Raw genomic sequence first — 15,196 nt, forward strand, 5'->3', positions numbered from 1 at the left:
TCTGCTGGCAGCAACAGGTGAAGGTATGCACGTATTTAAGTCACATGGCAAACAAATGAAACTATGGGAGCCACACTGTTCTTTTCGGATATTTACGCAAACACATAAAAGGGAGCGGGGAGAAGGAGAAAAAACAAGTCTCAAACAAATGATAATATACAGATTCATAGACACCGAGGACACATCTCAATATCACAGGATCCAAAAACAGCAGACAAAATTGTTTTAACAACAATTTTAAGTATTACAGGGTGCTCTAATAGCTCTTCTTCACAGGCAGCTGCTCCATAGGGCAAGAGATTGGAGAAAATCCCTAATGCATTTCAATGCAACATGCCCAAATACAGCAAAGGACACCGAATGCACACTCCTTTCCAAAGGTTTGTTCAAATCTCGCATTTCAGTTTTTTTGTGTGTTAAAGACTCTTCATATTTTCAGACAATTAGAGGCTGAAGAAAATATAAACTGACAGGACTCGACAATAAATGTTGATATATCTATGAATGTATATATATATATATTTATATATATATATTTACTTTTAATTGTAGAAAAGTTCAGAATCAAATATAACAATCGTACTCAGGGTTGGAGAGAGAGAAAAATAATACAACTCTTCTACATTAATCTTTTCCAATTATGAAAAACCACACTTGATACGAAGGCAAATGGAAACTTCACATGGTCTGCTTGCAAACTCTGTCCCTCTAAGCCGCTCAACCAGTCTTCTTTCCTTCCGCTCATAGCAGTTTGTTCTGTGCCTTACATCCGTTGTCTCGGTGTTCGGCTTCTTTTCCTCGGTGTGTCGGACATGCAATGGTAGAGCCAGCGCGCTTATTGGTATGTCTTCATAAATAAAGGAACTGTCCGCTATAATGCCTCGCGAGATGATCCTACAGTGTTCCACTTCCGCTGAACATACGCGCTGGGCTTTTCCTGCTTCCAACACAATGATGGAATACTGAGGTATATTGTTCCGTGGAAAGTTTAAGAAATTTATCAGTAATGCAATCAGTCAACACTTTTTTCAAGGTCTGTGAAATGAGAATGTTCCAATTCTCCTCGTTGAATACTTCTACTGCTGCAGATTTAGTGTGAACTTCCACTGCTGTGTTAAAGACTGACTGCAGACCTCAACCGTAAGGCCTCCATTTTTGGCATTTCGACTGTCTAAACACAGGTTACTTCCCACATGCCTCAGTTTAGAGTTGCTTTCAATTTGTTCCCATTTCTGAAAAAGAAAAAAATATGGACCCATGAGACACATAATACAGTCGATAAAGCCTTCATTGTAGCTAATGACTTTTGAATGATATCCTATTGTCACATTGTGTAGGCTTCGAATTTAATCCAATCTGACTGCAGCAGACATAAGAGGGGGGAATGGGGTGTATTTTATAAGGCAAGCAGTCCACTGCCAACACAAAGGTGCTTGACTTTCTTAGACACCCATACTGACAGGTATCACTAACACAGTGGCAATACACGTGAGATCAAGTGGTGAGCTAACGAAGTTTGTTTTACGGAGAACAGGGGGGCGGGGAAACCAAGAGGAGGCATCTAAAGCAGTGATCAGATGAGTGCTTGAGTGAAATCGGTTCCTGCTCCTACTTCCTCCGAGAAGCGCACAAGACGTCAGTTTTTCCCCAAATAGATATTAAACCTAAACACGCTGCCCCTTACATGCAGTGAAAACAAGACACAAAAATCAATAAGAGTGATGCATATACAAATACAATTTGACTTATAAACTGTACAATAGCCATCCGGGTGTGCCGAGGTGCTCTACCGGCAGAATTACTATTACCCAACAGAATGGACCTTGCCTATCAGTGAACAAACGCACAAAATATGATGGAAGGAATTCCTGCAATAAGTATAACCACTAGCAATAGCTTGGGGTAGCATCACAACCCACTGTTATTTTGTCCACCATGCCACCTCATTTTGGACCCGTTCATATTCAAATTCATCTTGGCCATCTTGGCTCTGCTCCAACAGAAACAGTCCAGTCCGAACTGCCAGGCCAGGTCCTCCTCCCTAAACCGGAACACCAGCAACCCAAGACCTGGAATGCCTTGATTGGGGCTCGTCAGTCAGGTGCAGCTTGATTCCAGTGGCACAGTGAGCACAGGACCCCAGGTCTGGATATACCACTTCCAAAGGCGGTACATCAAACATACAACGGGTAATAGGAGGCATGCTTGCAATAAGTCTAACCACTGGCAATCGCTCGGGTAGCAGTTCAACCCATCATTCTTTTACCCACCATGCCACCTCAGTTTGGACCCACCCATAAGCAAATCAGTCTTGGCAATGCTCAAATACGAACAGTACAACCATTAACAGCCAGGCCCTCCCTGACCGGAACACAAGTAACCCAAGACCAGTTTTGCCCTGATTGGGGCTCGTCAGTCGGGTGTAGCTTGGTTCCAGTTGCATGGTGAGCATGGTACCCTGGTCAAGGCATACCCTTGACACTGAGGGCGGTCTATTAAATACACATAAGGTGATGGGAGGAATGCTTGCAATGAGTCCAATGACTAGCGATCACTCTGGTGTGCTGAGGAGCTCTATACAGTTACGGGTAGAACTACTATTACTCAACAGAATGGACCCTGCTTATAAGTAACAAGGGACACAAAGGGTGATGGAAGGAATGCTTGCAATACTTTTAATTACTGGCAATAACTTGGGGTACCATTACAACCCATCGTTCTTTTGCCCACTAAGCCACTTCAGTATGGACCCCGTTCCATGTAAATTAGCCTTGAACCTGCTCCAATAAGAACAGCCCAGTTCGAACAGAAAACACAGAAAGGGGAGAAAGTGGAAGAGAAAGAAACTGTGACTAAAGGAGGAAGCAAAAAGTGAAAAAGAACCTGCAATATTGAGACCAGTACACAAAATGTCCGGTGGTGAAAGAAAGCAGCAGAAGGATGAAAAATTAAAGTAGATCCACTGGGCTAGGTGAAATGTGTATTTTCTATGTATTTATTAATAGTAGTAGTATTACAAATTAAGCACTGGATAAGCTCACCTGTCTGCTGTCGTTTTCCCTACAACCTTGCAGTTTTATAAGTGCTCCAGGAGCTCTGTCCACAACAGTGAGGCATAAATCCATGTGTTTCACTGACTTGTCCTTGGTTAAAGCCCATTCCTGAAACACAGTAATAAACACACAACATTAGCTTCAAGTACCCTCTGGCATGAACAGTCAAACCTTGCATAGGTTACTTTTTGTGCTGATTTTTCCTTTAATGTTAATATCAGCTCAAATTGCGACAGTCAACTACAAACACAAAGTGAGCATCTGACTTTCTCATCGATGTTTACCAACAAACAGGATTCAGTTAAAAGAACCAAAGTTGTAGCACTATGTTCTATCAGGGACAATGGTCCGTGAACTTACAATCACTTTACAGCTTTTACTTTTAAAACGAGACCTTTGGGTAAATTCATCATATGCATCGTATCTGTCTGTCCGGTGCATTCAACTACTTTACAGGAAATCATAACAATGTTTTTATTTGTGGCTCCTTTAGTTATGAAAGGTAGCACGCAAAAACATGTCTATTTTTAAAGTTGTAAGTGGAAAAGGTTTACTTTGATAGAAATCAAATTATTTGACATTTCCGCATACTGACAATCAAATCTAAAACCGTATTTTTTAGTAATGAAATCATAAAGATATTGAATGCCATCAGGAAAGGATGTGAGTTCAATGTAAGTCCTAAAGGGCTGGATCTGCGCCCGATAACAACAAACTATGTAAACGGAGCCCATTTGAATAACTGTATGTTAACTGTAAGTAAATGTGTATATGCTGAGAAACTAGCTTGGACTGAGCCATGGGTGACTTACACCTGAGAAGCTAGCATGGACTGAGCCATGGGTGACTTACACCTGAGAAGCTAGCATGGACAGAGCCATGGGTGACTTACACCTTATGGACTGAGCCATGGGTGACTTACATCTGAGAAGCTAGCATGGACAGAGCCATGGGTGACTTACACCTGAGAAGCTAGCATGGACAGAGCCATGGGTGACTTACACCTGAGAAGCTAGCATGGACTGAGCCACGGGTGACTTACACCTGAGAAGCCAGCATGGACTGAGCCACGGGTGACTTACACCTGAGAAGCTAGCATGGACTGACCCATGGATGACTTTCACTGGGCACCCCTGCTTTCCAGTAGTACTCTTGAAGCAAACAACGAACCTCCTTAACAGGACGTGACCTGCAACTATAAATCATCACCAACATACAATGCCAACTGAAAGTTCCCTACTGCAAACCTCAGAGATTTGAGACTGGATCACAGATTTACCAACATATTGAGATGTCATTATTTAGGTACTTCGTGGGATTTAATAAACATTCTTTGGATAGTTGACTTATGTATTTGTTGCTAAAGAAAACATTTAAAAGAAACGGCCAGTGACCAAAGCATAATGAAAAGAGTATTATACCCAGAATGCAATATTATTAAACTAAACTTGTAGGGCACACAGCTACCCCAAGAGGTTTCCCGGCACCAACACGGTAGGAAAGAGAAAGGACGAAAAAGAAATTACTGATTGAACAACCAAGTCTTCAAACTTCTGCGGAATCTACCATACACGGTTTCCTCGCGCAGAGAGATAGATAGAGAATTCCATAGGGTAGGTCCTAAGTAGGAATAAGACCGACCACGCATGCAAGAGAGTTTGATTTTAGGGATGGTAAACCTAGTCTGCAGGGCAGAGCGCAAAGGGCGTGAGGGTTGGTAGCGTTGAACTAGATTTTGTAAATATTTCAGGGCCACTCCAGTGTTAATTTTGAACATACAGCAAGAGTCTTTGAATTTGACTCGATTCTCCACCTTCAGCCAATGAAGGTTGCGAAGGAAGCCAGAGACTGAGGCAGTCTTAGGCATATGACACAGCAGTCTGGCAGCCATATTTTGCACCACCTAAAATCTTTGGATCGTAGCTTTGTTGGAGCAGGTAAAGAACATTACCCTAGTCCAGCCTGGACGTAACTAGGGCTTGAACTACAGTTCTCTGAGCAGAGAGGGGTATCATCCATAAAATTTACTTCAGCCACTTTAGAATGGTAAAACAGGTGGCAGCCACCTTGGTGACTTGTTTCATTGAAAGATGTTCGTCAATGAAGAAGCCCTAATTGAGACCCTGATGTACTGGCAAGAGTAAGGCACCCATTTCAGAGGGCCAGTGTTGAGGTCCTCAGAGGTCATGTTTTTTCCCTAAAATCATGACTTCAATCTTGTCCCCATTTAATTTGAGCATGTTGTTTTGCATCTAAGACGTGATTTTACTCAGACCTGACTGAAGAGCAGAGGGTTCTGACCCCTTTGATGAGGAAAGGGAAAAGTTGATCTGAGTGTCATCGGCGTAGGAAAAAAGGGACAACCCAGCCTCTTCAGAAACATTTGCCAGAGGACGGACATAGATATTAAATAGCAAAGGGCTCAACACAGAGCCTTGAGGAACTCCATAAGGGGACAAATAACAATTGGAGCTGGCTGCTGCAAAAAAGACCTGAAAAGTATGGTCCGTTAAAAAAGAGCCGAGCCACTTCAAGGCCCACAGACTGCAAGACTCTCAACAAGACAGCGTGAGACACCGTGTCAAACGCGGTGCTGTGATCCAGTAAAATAAGAGCAGCCGTATCGCCCTCATCTAACCGGTGACTCCAAGTAGAGTTTATTCAGTAGAGACACCAGCTCTAAACCCAGAATGAGAGGTATACAGAAAATTCTGAGACTCAACAAAGGAGGTCAGCTCAGCGTTTACATGCTTTTCTAGAATTTTAGTAAAAGCCGGGAGCAGCTAGATGGGACGGAAGTTAGATGGCTTAGTCGGGTCAACGTTGTCTTTCTTTTAAAGAGGGAGCACCATAGCATGTTTCTATTACGAAGGAACTAAGCACTTCTGCAAGGAGGCGTTGAGGAGTTCCATTATTATCAAGAGTATCGGGGCATCTAGCTGTTTCCTCACAAAAGTAGGAAGTATGTCACAGGAGAACCAGATTTTATGTTTGTCAAAAGATGGTTAAACAAGCTAAATTCCAGAGAGACCACGCTTTCAGTTTGCCGGCTGATGTAGTATTATTGTGGGTCCCCATCACCCAGTCACTGGTAGCATTTGGGGTGGTCTCTGTATCAGGTAGAGTATTTTGTGAGTTTTTACTTGACGGTGCAGAGTGTATTTTTTCAACTTTATCCACAAAATAGTGTGCGAGTTCCTCACATTGAGTACCAGTAAGAACAAGGGGAGCAATCTGGGTTTTAAAGCCAGATAGTTCTTTTACCACCTTGAAGAGAGTTTTAGAGCAATTCTGTGCTTGAGAGATTTTATGTGAGAAAAACTAAGCTTAAGCTGCTTTACAGAGAATGTGGTATTCACTTAGGGCTTTTTTATATGCCACGTTGGCATCTTTCTGGTAGTGTTTCCTCCAGTGTCTTTCTAGGGTTTTACATCTAGACTTTTCATTCTTAAGCCTCTCCGTAAACCAAGGGGCTGGTGGCCAATGATTATTAAAATGTTTGTTGGAGAAAGGGAGGCAGGTATCAACTGCTTGTAAAATCCAATGATGGCTAGAACCAAGATCTGTGGTTGAAATCTGTTCGACAGCTGGTCTACTGTCAGATAGAAGTTTGTTTAAAGCCAGGGCATCGAGCTTTGCCTAACTTCTAACTTTTTTATGTTTTGGCCCCATAGAGATTGCCGGAGGGCGGGCGGGACTTTCAGCAAGAGAGTTACAGCAAAATGATCAGACCAGCATAAAAGAAAATCAGAGGGGTTGCTAAGGTCTGACAAATTAGAAAAAATAGGATCAAGTAGAGGGACTGCTACATGGGTAGGACCTAAATTACAAAGTTCAACGTTCATCGCTTCTAGATCAGCAATGAATGACACACTTTTAGTACATTTAGGGTCATCTAAGTGTAAATTCAGATTACCCAATATAGTAAAGTTGTCAGCCTTCATAATATGAGGGGTTACTAGGTCGGGGAAGGAAAGCTCCCATGGCCCAGCTGAGCCCGGAGGACGGTAAAGCAATATACCAGAAAAGGCAAACTTAGATGTAAGCGCAATTTTAAGTAGTGTTTTTAATAGTGCAATATTAATATGATAGTTCGTCTCCTTTGAGGAAGTGATGTTTTAATCAGAAAGGTCAGATATATTTTTAATGCACCCTAAATGCCATCTTTAGAAAAGTACATGAAGCAATGAAGAGCTTTGAGTGCTACTGTTATGCAGTGGAGCTGTTTTTTCCAAAGTTAAACTGGGGTTAACTTGATTAACAATCAATGTCACACTTGCCGGCATCCACTTAATCAAAACCCGTTAGTAGACAGCAGCCTACGTTTATTGTTCGAAATCTAAGAGCACTTTATATTATAATAATATAAATATTTTGCAGCACTGATCTGATTTCAGGTGGCAGCACATTCTGGATACTGTGTACTTGTTTCATGCAGAGCAGTGCAACCCTCAGGAGCTAGCGTGGAGCGGCTATGAATTAGGGCCTGTTTAAGAGCTGGTTGGCTGTTACTTTCTGATTAACAGGAGGGCATTACCAGCCCTCGGAGGCGAGACTATATATCGGGGATGAGAAGAGATTTCTAGGGGAACCGATATCAGATGACCAGTAGTTCGCAGTTTTAGAGCCTCCGTGATGTCATGTCTGATGTTGAATGGGAGAAGGGCAGAGTTAAAAAAAAAATTCTATACTACAGGGATCAGGCAGCAAGCGTGATAGCCAGGGGAAATGGCTTCAGAATATTGAACATTGATGGAGAAGGCACGTCTCCTGTTCTTCTCTTTAGCAGTTTTTGATTACCGAGTCTTAGTAATGCACACGTTTCAATTCATTACTACTTTTTCGGCAAGTTAGTTCCACTTTTTAGTGATGACAATATTGAAAATGGCGAGCAGAATATTCTTATATTCATTGTAATAGTATTTATATAGTACTTGCTACCTCGACGGGGCATTGAAACGCTTTACGCTGGGCAGCATACTGTTCTGAAACCCAAGGTTGGTGGTTAATTCAGTGGCTATTTTGGGTTATTGGGTTCTTAAGGATATCATTCCATAAATTGAATTAAGTGTCTTGTGGTGGATTCATTTAGTAGGAGTTAGGTGTGATTATTAGTTGGTGGGGTATGTGAGTTCATGCAAAGGGAAGGTGGGTTTAGTAGATGAGCCAGAGGTGATAAGTTATTGATAGGCTGCAGGGTATGACTTTCAAAGATGGACAGGTTGTGATCTTTGAGATGAGGTGTGGGCAAGTGGCAGAAATACAAAAGTATGGATTAAGGCTAACATGCAGATGACTTAGAATAGGCTGTACCCATGCAGTGAAGGCATGCAAAGGATCGAAGGTAAGGAGAGGGTCAATCAAAGAAAACGGGAGAGGCCGGAATCATATGTTTTAAGTCCAGGTCAACATTTTCATGCAGGGGTTCAGGAACATAGTGCTTGACCCTAATCAGAATACATTTACTAACATGTTCGATTGTCTTGGTGCCTTTACAAGTACCTCAGTCCTGTTTGAGTAAAGATGTTCACATTGCTTAATTAATGGTCAAAGGCATTACTAACATTCTTTATACCACTTTGGTAATCCTTATTGCTACAAACGAAAGACACGCACATTATTGAAATGTCACCACATAAGGTATGCAAAGTTCCCAACTTTGTGAAGATTAAAATTAGTTCAGTTTGAACATGTTCCTCTGTAGATGACATTTTCTGATAAATATATATACCTTGTCAGTAATACTTTCTCGCAAACCATTTTTGAAGAGGAATACTCCAACCTAAGGTAGGATTTTACTGTAATTTTCACTTCTAGAACTTACTTTTGTTTTTTTGGCTGTTTTCTTATACACTAAAATAAAACTTTTGAAAAATTTGCGAGATTAAAGAACAACACTTTTAAACAACCCTATTTCAAGTCCAACCATATTTTATTAGCGATCAATGCTTATTTGCACTATAACTTTCTGGCTTAAATGTGGAACTATGTTATGTATAGTGTCATTATTAGCAAAAGACCAATGGCCAGTCTCAAAGTTAGGAATGCTTAGGTCACACGAGCGAAGATTTAGACAGTAATGGTTTGAAATGCCCCCTTTTAATCTGAGATTATTAATTGCCAAATGAGAGGTGGCTCGCCATTGGAAAGACAGTACCTTTCCAGATGAAACAGCCTTTACAACGTGGGCTGAGCCATACATGCTGCTTCCTAGCATATGCGTGGTTAAGGCAGTGCGTGGTCTAGATGCGTGGATGGTCAGGGAGAGGAACAGGAAGGATTGGGAGAGGAAACTATGGGAGGTGGTCTGGCAAGTGGGGCGTGGTTTTGGGGGTAGTTTGTAGGGGTGGGGAGCTTTTAGGGCTCAGGGGCGTCAAGTTTTTAGGGCTCAGGGGAGAATAGGATTAATTTTAGGGCTCAGGTTGTTTTTAGGGCGTGGGGGATGGGGTTGTTTTTAGGGCTCCAGTGGCTGATTTGTTTTTAGGGCTTGGGGGTCAGGGTTGTTTTAAGGGCTCGTGGCGGAGGTCTGGGGTGTGGTCTTTACCACGCATATCCCTTTATCTCGAAATTGCGTGGTAAAGGCATGTGTGGTAAAGGAACAGATTAAGACGCATTAGTTGTTCAGGCCGCGTTGTAGAGGCGTGCATGGTTTACCCATGCGTGTACCTGTCATACCATCCCTCTCCAGCTGTCCGTGAATGGAAAAATGGCCTGGACTGCTGTATGAATAAGGAGAAATCAGTATATGTGGCCCAGGGTTGTCCCTAGAAATACACCCACATCTGGCAGGCATGGGCAGACTATTGGGGAATATACCTGGAAACAATACATACCATAGCCGGGACGCTAGATGAAGAAATTAGAAACGTTGGGGGCTAGAGTCTGTGACAGAGAGGTTGCTGCTTGGTACGTAGAAGAAAAACAGAATGGGACGAGATTAGCTGGGAGGGGATGGGGGGCCCAGGGAGGATAATGTCGGACTATTGTTTGTTATCTCTGTTATTAACTGATGAAGAAAACACTTGTATTGATGGCAAAGTCAAATATCAATCTCCTATCAAGGTAATAAATGCGTCATAAAAAATGCTTAGGTCTGTAAACGACGTATGTATTATTTAGGACCAAGTATAATGTGTAGCAGAGGAAATGATATTAACATACAAGATTTTGAATGACTTGAAGTGCGCCAGTCATACTATTGTTATTGTTTATCATAACTTCTCCTACATTATAAATTTGAATGTTTAAGTGTTATTGAAACTTTGAATGCTAGTATACATTAAATTACTATAGAACAGTTGGCACCGTAACTGGCACCAATGCAACCCCACACTACCCCCGCCCACAAAAAAAAAGAAAATAATAATAAATAGGACAGTAATAATAGTAATGCCCATCCCTTGTGAACTTCACAAAAAACAGGTGGAGGTAAAAAAAAGTACAAAATGCATTCACAAGTATATAACCCATTTTGTAACAGATGGCTAATGTCACCTACGTACATGTGGATTGTGAAAATTGGAAGGAAAATCAACTATTTGATCAATGAACATCTAAAAAAAAAAAAAAGACTCAATTCTGCACCAAGGAAATATTGTCATTTTCTCTAAAAATCACCCTAGTCTTACAAAACGAAAATACTCTTTAAAACAAATGAAAGCTGCCATACTGTTTAACACCGACTCCTGCAATTTTAGTTCAGATACCTAACTAGAAGGTTGGAAGAACTTAACATTCTCCAGACTCCTCTGCAGATAGGAGAAGTGCATAGTCTGAGACCCATAGAGTCTTAAAACGGTTATTAAATGCATCGTCGAACGCCATTTCCCACTGGATTTGGGAAATCACAAGATATTATTCTGTAACTATGGGAATAGAACATGTTATACAAATCACTGTATGGTACTTTTAGACAAGCCTGTGGGGTGGTGGGATTTTGGTGTGGGAAGGATAACACTTCTTTAAAATGGCAATGAAATTAAAAATAGAGCAAAAAAATACTTAGTAATCAATTTCTCAACCACATCTAATTTACAAAAAGTGGTGGATGGGAGAAGGGGCGAGTAGCGGCTGGTGATTGCAAAAAGTGGTAAGGCTTAAATCCACACACAGAACTGTACTATGCAACTGAGGACAGCTAGCAAGCCCGAAGCCTGATCTTCTCAGGAGGGTTTTGCTGAGTAGGTTCACAGATAATCCCGCTCAATAGTTCTCATTTGATTGACCTTGAGAGGATAACAGGCTGAGTGGTTCCCCTAGGGTTCAAATCATATGTCAAACACAGATCATCCAAGCCTCGTTTGAAGAGTAAGTGGGTGCATTAGTTCAATGAGCCTTCAGATCCTGCTAAGAGGCCTGTGAATGACCAAATTCCTGTCAAACCTTCACCAATAAATATTACCAGTTTGTCCCACCTACATTCCCACCACATCATATTTACTCACCCACCGGTACACTCATTTTCCCATTAAACAACATACACAAATTTTTTTTTCAAACATATTTTATTGTTTCATTATGCCTCTACTATTATCATCATTAAGCCAGAATCATTCCCAAACATTCAGTAATGAGTTCTCGTCCTTTACATGCAATATCAAATATACCTGGAAGCAACATCACTGCCGATATCCCAATTTCCTATCTCGTACCTGCGACCATTCGCATAGTAGGCAGTTCTAAGTTAGGCACAATCTATATCCCCATCTGGAGGATCCAGTTCATAAGCGCCTCTGCAAGGCCTCGCTCTAATCCACCTCAATAGTTAACGGGTTAACAAAACACCCCTTACCCTCCCCCACCCCTCCAACTACCCCCCCCCCCACAGTCTGACATGTCGATCCTTCCGCCATCTCCCAGTTTTATGAGTGAGTCACACTGATTGAACTACTGGTATCGCAATGTCAGGGGACAAAAGGATGGGAGCTACCACTTAGTACTCGCTGCCCTTCAACCACGCTACCCCCTTCATAAGGGCAATGCAGCTGTTCATGTGCGCAAGTCTCCTCACGGAGGGTATCAGTCATTGTCATCCGTCGGGTTCTTAAGTAAGTCCACCATCGCCACCCATGCACTGGCTGCGGTCAACATTTTGTCATTATTGGCTCTCTGGGCCATTTGTATTTTGAAAATCCCCTCGCAGTCGGCCCACTTTATAAACTCTCGCAGCCATCGTGTAACATTAGGCGCCGTGCCCGCTTTCCAATGACTGGTGAATTCTCTTTTAGCAAGGACTAGCCCCAAGTCCATGAATTTACTGGTAACTTTGTTACAGGTAGTGTGAGGGAACCAGTGAATTAAACAAAAACCCGGGGTCTGATCAATGTCCCTATCCGTTATTTCACCCAGTTTAGCCGTTACCTCCCCCCAATACTCGTGCAGCAATGGACACCGCCAGAACATGTGTAAAAATGTAGCATTCTCTAGTTTACAACGTGGATAGGCAGTTCGGGACCCAAAACATTTGTTGATTTTGTGCGGGCTGAGATACGCCCTGTGGAAGACATAAAACTGTATCAGCTGAAACCTCGCATTTCTAGAGCATTTCCACGCCTGTTCATTCAGCGCCTCCCACGGCTTCTCCTCTAAAGGGATCCCAAGGTCCACTTCCCACTTAATACGTAGTCTCCCCAAAGGGGACCTGAGCTCCTGAGTAATACACCTGTATAGGCAGGTTACTGCTTTGATCATCCCTCCCGCATATACCACATATTGACAGGGGAGAGAGGTTGGGGGTTCCGCCATCCCCTTCTTCCAGTGTTTACAGATAGCTGCCGTCAAAGCAGCATGTAAGAGAAAGCCATGGCGGGGCAGTTCGTACCTTTCTAAGAGGTCCTGGTAGGGTAAAAGGACGCCATCCTCATAGAGGTCCCCAATAGTGGAGACCCCCACTTCTTCCCAGCCGCGCAGTCGCTGCCAATCCCCCCCATGTGGCAGTACCTCGCAGACCCTCAGCGGGATCTCCGGGGCATACGGGGGTCCCACCTTGGCTCTTCTGTTGGCCTGATTCCAGCACTGCCGCACCACCCACAGCTCCCTCGGGACCCCTGTTCGCGTAGAGGAAGCAGGAGGAGCGTCCGAGAGAGCTGGCGCAGGTCCGGGCCCATGCCACCGTGGTCTTCCCCCAGGCGTAATCCCCTGGCCATCCACTTTGTGAACCATTGAAATTGGGCTGCGTGGTAATAGGCCTCAAAGTCAGGGACTGCGAATCCCACCTCCCGCCTGTGGCGCTGCATGGTAGGAAGCGCCACTCTGCATCTCCCAGACTCCCATAAAGATCACGTAGTCATGGTGTTGAGCTGGGTGAAGTATTTTCGCAGTATCCATAGGGGAAGTGAGCCAAAGTAGTACAGAAGGCGTGGCAAGGTTACCATCTTTAGCAACGCCACCCTCCCCGCTACTGACAGTGGAAGGGTCCCCCAGAATTCAAAATCGCTCCTGGTGGTTCGTAACGCCCTTCCGATATTCCCTTCCAGAAGGTCAGAGGGTTTGTGATAGATCCGGGCTCCAAGATAAGTTAGGCACCTGCTTTCCCACCTCACGTCTAGCGGATCTGGTGGTACCCCTCTGCCACCCCGAATAGGGAAAAGGTACGTCTTATTCCAGTTGACTCTGAGGCCTGCCACACGTCCCAGTCTAGCCAACAATTCCCGAGCCCCCAGCAGCTCCTCAGCAGCATTGGCAAGGAACATTAGGAGATCGTCCGCGTACAGAGCGATGTAATGGAATTGACCCACCCCGTCCAGTCCCTTGTAATATCGTCCCAATCTTGCGTGCACCGCCAGCGGCTCCATTGCCAGTGCAAACAGGAGGGGAGACAGCAGGCATCCCTGTCTCGTCTCCCTGCCCACACTGCAGGCCTCCGAAATCACTCCCCCCGTGCGGACCCTGGCAGTCGAGCGGTTGTACAATATCCTCATCCAGTCCACAAATCCCTCGCCTAGACCGAAAGCACGAAGCACTCGAAACAAATACGGCCACTCTAAACTATCGAATGCCTTCTCAATGTCAATAGATAAGATACACGCCTCTTCTCCGCAATGTGCTGAATTGTGAAGCAGCTGACACAGTCGGCGGACATTCATGGCCGTGTTCCGGGAAGGAATAAACCCGGTCTGATCTACATGCACAAGTGCTGTCATGTGGGTCAGTAGACGGCCGGTCAGAATGCTGCTCAATATCTCGTAATCAAGATTAAGCATTGCGAGGGGGCGATAGGCAGCGCGATCCCACGCCGGTATGTCTGGCTTGAGGAGTGGTACGATTATTGCTTCTCTGGTGGAACGAGGCAAGCAGCCATCTCGCCGCGACCTGTTGTAGAGGGCTAACAGATGATGGGGCCAACTGATCCACAAATGTGGCGTAAAACTCTATTGGGAGCTCATCTGTGCCGGGGGCTTTATTCCTGGCCATAAGTTTATTGCTCCCCGGACCTCATCTAGTTTCACATCTCGGCCCAATTTTTTCCACATCTCCCGCCTCTAATTGAGGGAGTTCAATATCCAGAAAATCCTCCTGCTCCAATACCCGGGGGTCTACTTGACTTTGATAAAGGGCAGTGTAGTCTTCCAGAAACTGGCCATTAATAGCCTGCTGCCCGTAATACGCTGCACCATCTCCAGCTCGCAGTTGCACCCCAACCGCTTATACAGCGACCTCTTATCACTACTTTGAAAGCATCCCACTCATTGTGAATGCTAGTGGTCGTGTTAGTGTTGATCTGGAAGTACTCCTCGATAGCAGTGCCTATTGTGGTTCGAAAGACCTGGTCTTCCAACGTCTCCGGTCTGAGGCTCCAACTGGGAATAGTGGACCTAACTTGCAGCCAATTCATTGACACCAACTGGGGATTATGATCTGATATTGTCCTGGCTAAGTATTCACTCAGAGTGATGCCACCATGCACATCTGGGGAACAGTGAATAGAGCCCAACCTAACATGCGGCTCATGTAAAGCCGAGAAATGAGAGTAGTCCCGTTCCTCTGGGTGATGAGCCCTCCAAGTGTCTGTCAGCCCCCAGTGTCGCTGCCAGTCACGTCGGGCTTCTGCTATTCTATGCGTGGGGGCGTCAGGGAGGGGTGGATGAGACCGGCCCAGGGCCACTTCAGTAATGCAGTTAAAGTCCCCCCCCCCCCCCCAACAG

At 44.2% G+C, this 15,196-nt stretch overlaps 1 protein-coding gene across 2 annotated transcripts in view; it reads right to left on the reverse strand.

Moving 5' to 3' along the window:
- Window positions 1-483: 483 nt before the first annotated feature.
- The window catches only part of GALNT2 (polypeptide N-acetylgalactosaminyltransferase 2), a 948,626-nt gene continuing 933,913 nt past the window's right edge, over window positions 484-15,196 (reverse strand). For both annotated transcript variants that reach the window (XM_085612020.1, XM_085612019.1), the window contains 2 exons: window positions 3,042-3,161; window positions 484-1,232 (listed from right to left, as the gene is read on the reverse strand). In XM_085612020.1, the coding sequence (XP_085468146.1) occupies window positions 1,077-1,232; window positions 3,042-3,161 (276 nt within the window). In that variant the 3' untranslated portion in view covers window positions 484-1,076. The remainder of the gene's footprint in view (window positions 1,233-3,041; window positions 3,162-15,196) is intronic.

This window comes from Triturus cristatus, chromosome 6, assembly GCF_964204655.1.
Source record: "Triturus cristatus chromosome 6, aTriCri1.1, whole genome shotgun sequence".
In the NCBI taxonomy this organism is placed as follows: domain Eukaryota; kingdom Metazoa; phylum Chordata; class Amphibia; order Caudata; family Salamandridae; genus Triturus; species Triturus cristatus.